Here is an 8,157-nt window from a genome sequence, read left to right on the forward strand (position 1 = left end):
CCTTTATTCTGACATTACGAATACAAGCACTGGAACTTGCGCTTACTGAGAATCTGATCATATTCAATTTTTTCTCATATTTAATACAAATATTGTTTCCAATACAATTTATCATTTATCACTTAACATATCATGAACTCTATTTTCTCAAAAATGAAAAAAAAAGATTCATGTCTTCCACTTACACAGAAATAATCTTCTAAGATATTATTTTAAGTAGAACTATTATTCATTTACACCATATAATGGCCAAATTCACAAATTATCATCTTTATGATGTGGAGGACAAAAAGAGAGAAAGAAGCAATAAATGTATAGATTACAATAAATAGTACCATTAAGACATTAGTATATTTCAACTATGTGCTACTAAGATAGTGATGGTATGTCTGGAAGTGATTTGGTGCCAGTACTAATTTAGAATGTCTTAGATCTGACCACTGATGTGTCCAGTAATTTGTCAAATTTTATTATTCATGTCATTATTTAGGAGTTAAATAGCTGTTTAAAGTAACCCTCTACAGATTACTTATCTTGTATGATAAATCTCTTTTTTATGGCATCTAGATTCCATCACTTTCTGAAGGACAATATTTACTGTATAAAGCTTTCAAGAGACACCAAAAGTACTTAAATATCCTCAGATAAAATTTTGGACATTTTCAGGCAAGTGAAGTACAACAATGGACAAATAATCAACAATCATCATGTCAAACAAAGAGAGATCTCCAATTTCTTCAATTCCAAGAAAAGATGCAATAATATGTTTTACAGTTATGAAACACTTCATCCAGAAGTAGGCAAACTTACAAGAAAGATACTAAATCATCTATATGTATGTTATGGAGTAGAAGCTAAATATCAAATATTCTTTGCACAAATTTTGATTTTTTAAAGTAATGAGGTCCATATTAGATTTCCAGGTTTTTTGCCTGAAATAAAGGTACATGGAAGTTGTCAAAAAAAAATTGACAATAACATTGATTTTATGCAGCTATTTCTTACATGTATTGATGTTTTACAAACCAACAAAACCACCAAAAAACCTCTTTCTTACATCCATTGATTCTTTACAAACTAACAAATCAACACCAACAGGTCTATTTCTTGCATCAATCAATTCTTGACAAACTAACAAACCCACACCAAGCGTTATTAGTTTAAAACAGAAAATAAACGTGTCACAAACAATTTATCAACAACAGAAAAATCTTAATGTGCACTTAACCTTCAAATATAAACACATTAAAACATTAAAAATAATAAAACAAGGGTAGGATTTGTACCAAAACAAAATAATCATTACTTTTAATCTAAATTACCTATATCTTACTTTATGGTATTATTTGGAATTCTTTTAATCTGTATCTGACTAGTCAGTGCAGGGAACAGAAATGTGCTGCCAAAACATTTGTTTTGTTAGAATATTTTGTATTTGCTACCTCGATTTTCTCTCCAAAAAATCCTACAGTGAGCTGAAATTGAGCTCTTTCAGCTGGCAAAACAAAATCTATGTGACTCTTGAAATCAAATTGGGTGATTAAACGTCATGATAAGCTGCATTTGAGTAGCCCCATTTACATAACTTGATATATCATAATTGTTATCGATTTAATATTTCTAAAATTTATGCTCTGAAACTTGTATATGAAATGGCCAGAAATGTACAGTAAGCATACACAAGTATACAAAGATGCACCAAAGATACATCAGATAAACTGACAGTCTTCTATAATTCAAACACATTCAGATCTGTGAGAACAGTAATAAATATTTACCAGTAAAATGTCACAATACCATTAACAGCTGACCATAGACAAGTTTATAAATAAATAAATTAAAGTATATGAACCAAAATAAACCATTAATATTCCAATGCCATATATTGACCAGTTGTTAAACTGGCAGATTTATTCCGTGTTTCTTTAACAAATTGACAGGTGATGATAGATTGTTTTTTAATAATTCATTCCACTTTTGAATAAGATTAATGAATTTAGGACCATAAATAACTTTACTATATTTATTTTTCTTCAGAATGGTATATTGCATATCACAAACTGATTCTTATCTAATTATAGGCCTAAGAACCTAAGTTTTGAGAGGGGTTCCAAAAACACATTTCTATCTTTATTAGAGGAGAGCTTCAGTTTAGTACATAACATATTTCTAGGTTATATGTTATCTGATAAAAGGAGTAGAATTTTGAGAGGGGTGGGGTAAGGGGAGCATCTGCCCAAGTCACATAATCTCCTAAACACTACTCACAGATGTGGTGGCAAACAACACATCGGTACCTCGAGTGGCATGTAAAAAAGTAAACATACTTACTTGTCATTTCCCTTCTCTACAGCTTGGTGAGTCCAATAAGTAAAGACTCCCATACTTCCTGATAACAGATCTCCCTGACCTCCACATCTTCTTGGACTACCTTCACCATAACATATCAATACTGAAATATAACAAAAAATCTTAAAGACATTCCAGTCACAGTAACGTAGGCTCAAAAAATTAAAGAAATGTAAGCAATAATACGATTTTCTTTGTCACAATTGTTGATAAAACTTTTTCAAATGGATCTAGAAAATCCAAACATTGAAATCTTTAGAAATATAACCCAAAATTTAGCAATAGTCTATTTTTTTTTTTTTAATTCAAGAAAACCTGGATTTTTTTCCTGATAAGTAATACACATTGCTAAAATATACCTTGATTAAGCAACATTTAAATGACTATATCCCTTCAAAATAACAAGTAAGCAAATCTATATGTACCTGTTGCCTTCAATAAAGAATCGAAGCTCCAAGTTTTAATTCCTACTTAATTGTAAGGTATTGAACTATTATAATGGAATGGGTTAGTGTAATAATCATTTCAATTTAAACTCATCTAAAACATAAAAGAAGAGATTTATGTGTGATAATGTGTTAGCTTTACTATTCAAATTTGTAGAGCATAAAAACTTAATGTGTTGTTCGGAAACAATGTTTTTTTTTTTAATTGTCACTATATCAAGGTTGCACCATTACTAAACATGCATTCTACTTTCAATTTCCCTAAGCATTTATTGTTCACATCATTTTTTTCTCAAATATTTTTGTGATCATCATTAACAGTCTTTCATTCAGCTCACTCCAATCAACATGATTAAATCAAATTAATTATAATTGTTATGAGGTTACAACACGAAATAGCAGTCAATATCTTTTGTATAGAAACATTCATGTTGTTAAAAAGTTGATAAATTAATTGATGGTTAAGGCCAATAGAAATATTATTATTGTGTAGTGTTAATATATAATATAAGGTGTATATTATGGTATAATTCACTTCTTTACTGATTAAGCACCTTACATTACAATACATGTTGATGTCTGATGATGATCATTCTTACCTTGTGTTCTTAATATGTACCTCTCATACTTAATGTCATTTAAATCTATTTGATTTTATGGTATTTTTCATCTTCTGTTTAAAATATTTTGGTAATTCTAACATGTGAAGCAATGGGCAAAAAATATTCTGCATTATTCTGGTTTGAACTTTGAAGTGACTTTTGATAGGGCATCCACTATAAGTCAGTATAGTAGTAAGATTGATTAAGTGATAGTTGATGAAATAAATGGAGTTTTATGTCCTACTATTCTGCACTTGATTGAACAAATTTTTCCAACTCTCAGAAAATCTTAAAAAGGGACGCCTAAAACCTCAGTTTATTGTCCAGTCTGAATGACAAGATGATTTGACTATTTGAGCCCCTCTGATTTGCATCACTGAAAAGCGGAAACCAGGTTGAAAAATTTGAAAGTATTATCTCAACCTCTGTTGAGACCTTCAGGTTAGCAAGTAAGTGTCTAACTCACTGAGCCACTGCTCCTAGTTGAAGTATTGATGATTGATTAATTTAATCAGAACCTGACCAATTGGTATAGAAAGAATAAAATGTCCAAGAATCAAACAACTATTAACACATAGCCTAATAGGAGTAATTTTCTTTATGGATATTTTGTGTTCCCTAATGTAAAGCATGAATTGTTATTAGTATAGGTTTTTGATGTGACATGATGAAAATAGTTGATCAACTCTGAGTAAATTTCTTTAATTATTAATCCATTCTGGTGTGTACCATTCCCTTAAGATATTGTCAAGCCATCAATTTAATCTTATCAGATCTTAACAACATGAAAAATAACTTTATTATTTTTTCTCCTACTACATCAATTCATGACTGTCTTGCTCTCTTCTCTACAATTCTATCTGTTTTTCTTTTCAAATTTATAATCAATTTTAACCTTACATTTTATAACTGACAGACAATAATTTAAACTTCAATTGATTCTAACATGATAAGGAGACCATATTATTTTCATTTGTTTTTTAAATAACATAGTATACAACATACATAAAGATATAAATTACATCAAATTCTATTGTAAGTTTCAACGCAAAAAAAATTCCAAGTGAATCAAGTTTGATTACAATCTAATCACGTTTTACAGAGTCTACACAGTTGGAAAAATTTTATTGATGAGTTTTCTGCATGGGCAGAGTTAGAACTTCTGCAATCATGTGACCCCATGTTTTTTCCTTCAGGTTACTTGATTAAACCCTTCTTATCAGTATAAAAATCTCATCAAAAAAAATTAATCTATTCCCACCAATGTAAGAAATATTATTTCATAATACTGTTTTGATGTAACTTACAGTTACGCAACCAGTTGGTCATTTCTTTTCCCAAATACAATATTGGAGGAAATTTTTGAAATTTGAAGACAGACTGTGGTTGGTAGGAATAAACAGAGAAACAAGGTTTTGGCCAAGGACTGGTATAAAGGATTCTAAGTGAATCTAAGTCCTGATGCTATGATTATTGAGGAACTAAAGGCGTAAGTCCAGTCTAAAACTATGATAACATGACTGAGCCGTTCAACAAAGCCGATTCCAACATAACCATGATAATAAGAATGATATTTGTAGAATGATTTTGTACCTAATCTTACTGAAATAAAATGATAAAGTAGAAGTAATTTCCTGCTTTAATCAAAGATGGTCATCTCCTAACATTTCTTATCAGTTCTTATTATCTCTTATGACATTTACTACCATAGAACTACTGACTGATTCACAGTTACGCTAAAAGTGGCTAGGACTTTTTCATTCCAAGTTTTTACTACACTACTGATATCTCTAGTATATCTCTCTTTTCTAGTATTAGGGATATTACTTAGTTATAGGTATTGATTATAATTCAAAAGTATATAATTTTCACCTTATATTTAAAAAATTTGACGTTATTGATCATATTAGTCAATAAAAATACTCATTTCAAATTTTCACATTATTTTGAAAATAATTATTTTTAAAATATCACATTAGTGGTAATAAAGCTAAAAATACATGACCTAATATAAAAATGATAAATTTTTTGGGTTGGAAATGTGTCTTCATATAAACTGTATTATGATATTTTGCTATGGTTATTTTTCATTTTAACAATGAAAATATAAGACAATTTTAAAACCAGAACCCCCCCAACTCTTATTTTAAATTTCATTAGTAAAGGGAGATAACTCTATTCAAGTAACACAATGAGATTTTGTTATTTTTAGGATCTAAATATATCATAATGCTTAATAAAATGTGTTCTCAATTCTGTCTTCATACATAAAATAATGTGACATCATACACAATCTTGAACAAGAGCTTTCTGGTTTAGAATTATATCCTACTGAGTTAAATGTTTTATGAACCTACCTTGTTCACCATCAGATATAACATCACTAACCCCTTTCAATACAATAGTTATATTACCCAACAATTCACTTAATGATTTTACATTTACTACTGGTTCATTTTCTATAGGTTTCTTACCAAACTGGAAACAAAAACAAAATTCCATTTTATACATGTATTTCTGCTCATTTTCTTAAGAAGGGGTAAAAACCAACATTGGACATCTTAAGAAGCGAATTGCCATAGTTTCAGAATTCATGCTTCCTTATCACTTAGCAATTATGAAATTTTTCAAGAACCACCAAGTAATAGTATATGACAACATCAAATTTCTAGCAGTCAAGCAGAATCAAAAAAGGGAATCATGTCAGTCTGCCAGAAGTCAAATTCAGAAATAGGATTGAAGGGAGGTAACAACAAAAAATAATTTCAGGCTACAGTAAAAAAATCCATAATTTAAACCGATCATATTATCCCTGCCATACCATTTTTGTTTAACTTACCATTTTTTCATAGAGATGTGAGAATTCCATTACATTTGGGGTCAATATAGCTCTTTTATAGCCTTTTATTAGGTCTGGTTTTTGAGTGATGAGAAACAAACCGTCCTACAAAACAAGGCGGGAATTGAAATGATAGGCCAATCTTTCACAATACATGGATAAGTCAAACACATAACAAAAATATTCCAAAACAGAACCTCATATTTTCTATAAGAGTGGTTGCACATATTCACAGGTAAATAAATTTTCCCCAATTTTTAGAAGCAAATTATGCATATGGATCATTTGCATTTATAAATGATTTTCATGATTGGATATATGGTGGTAGATAAAAGACACATGCCTTATGCAAAATCTTAATTTCTCATAATGTTCAAGTTTTCATGGCACAACATTTATTAAAAGATCAATGTCTTTATCTACAAATACCTACAGTGATCAAGGATATCAAAAAATTAAAATAAGTAAACATTAATTGATCAAAATGTACTCAATAGATATAAATGTAAATAATAAACTTACAGCATCAATAACAATAGGCAAACACATTGCTTTAGCCTTATGTATAACATTCTAAAATAAATATTATAAAAATATGAAATGACAGTGAATTTTACACCCTATTGTTCAACTCCTAATTGAACTCACAAAGATGAGAAAGTACATGCATGCATATTCTAGATTGTTCCAGAAGGGTAAGTATGCCCTGTCTTTCTATTGACATCTACCACAGTATTTATAAAGTTGAGCTAAAATTCTATGATATTGCACTTAGCTTCGATATAACATTTGAAAAATATTGTCTAAATTCTATCATCAGCAGCGAACAGGCGAATCAAGGGCCATGAATATCAATGGCATTCTTGAAAATTGTGCTATTGAAGTCATGATAATTGTAAAATATTACCTCAGCATAGCTTAATGTAGTTGGATTGCGACCCAAACCAGGTCCTATAACTACAGCATGCATTCTTTCTAACCAATTTGATGTTTCTTTTGTAGCATCCTTAACTGTGTCTGCTTTATCCAGTTTCCTAGTTAATAAGATAGGTATTGGTAATATTGAACCTCAATTTTGTATTTGCATTCAACCAATTAAGGCATTTTTCACTTCAACTTTCCCAGAGTAAAATTCTTTAAGAAATTAAGTAGAAATTTCCTCTTACAGCAAGTATGTTGTCCCTTAACTAAACATGCCTTAACACAATAGATATAATTTATCCAGGGCGCTTGTCAAACTATAAGTCCCAGTCCCACAAGAGATTTGCAGAAACAGAAATATACCATTAGTGTACTTACAGCACTGGATGCACTATCAATTCTGGACTGTATGATTTAATGACATTTGCTGCATCACTTGTACAAAAAACATGAGATAAATCACCACCCTACAAGAAACATTGCCAATACTTCAGTAAGGATAACACAGAGGGGTCTATTACAAATGACAGAAGGGATCTGTGATGTGGAAGTATGAAAAGTTTGTTGCCATAATTGAGGGATACAACGCAGACCACTGATAATAAGAAAATCTTTCATCATAATTTTTGTTCTGTACTTTGAGACACCAAGATAATGTTGAGCATGCTGGTGCACATCATAAGTGCCTCTTCCACAACGACTATAGACAATTTTAAAATAAGTTGCCATTCAAAGAGAGAAATAGAAGATTTTGAAGTCTAATATGCTTGTGGAGATGTACTATTGATTAAGAAATATTGAAAAAAATCATCTTACCACTTTCAAAGCTGATATCGCAGCAAAATATGGAGCACCTGTATACCTAAATATAATGAAAATAACCAGATAATTGGCCACAGCTTCAAAAAGATATTTTCAATTAAGGTCTTTGAATGGCATTTAGCAATTGTGAGTACGATATATAGACACAGCTTTATGGAACAACAATCACTGGTTAAAG

The 8,157-nt window shown here is 30.1% G+C and overlaps 1 protein-coding gene across 1 annotated transcript in view; it reads right to left on the reverse strand.

Moving 5' to 3' along the window:
* Positions 1-2,327: 2,327 nt before the first annotated feature.
* Positions 2,328-8,157, reverse strand: part of LOTGIDRAFT_114759 (hypothetical protein) — a gene marked incomplete at both ends in the record, with an annotated part of 6,405 nt that continues 575 nt past the window's right edge. Inside the window, 7 exons of the mRNA XM_009053790.1 lie at positions 2,328-2,452; positions 5,755-5,875; positions 6,237-6,341; positions 6,759-6,809; positions 7,144-7,270; positions 7,536-7,624; positions 7,974-8,019. Of these exons, the coding sequence (XP_009052038.1) occupies positions 2,328-2,452; positions 5,755-5,875; positions 6,237-6,341; positions 6,759-6,809; positions 7,144-7,270; positions 7,536-7,624; positions 7,974-8,019 (664 nt within the window). The remainder of the gene's footprint in view (positions 2,453-5,754; positions 5,876-6,236; positions 6,342-6,758; positions 6,810-7,143; positions 7,271-7,535; positions 7,625-7,973; positions 8,020-8,157) is intronic.

This window comes from Lottia gigantea, assembly GCF_000327385.1.
Source record: "Lottia gigantea unplaced genomic scaffold LOTGIsca_20, whole genome shotgun sequence".
Lineage (NCBI taxonomy): Eukaryota > Metazoa > Mollusca > Gastropoda > Lottiidae > Lottia > Lottia gigantea.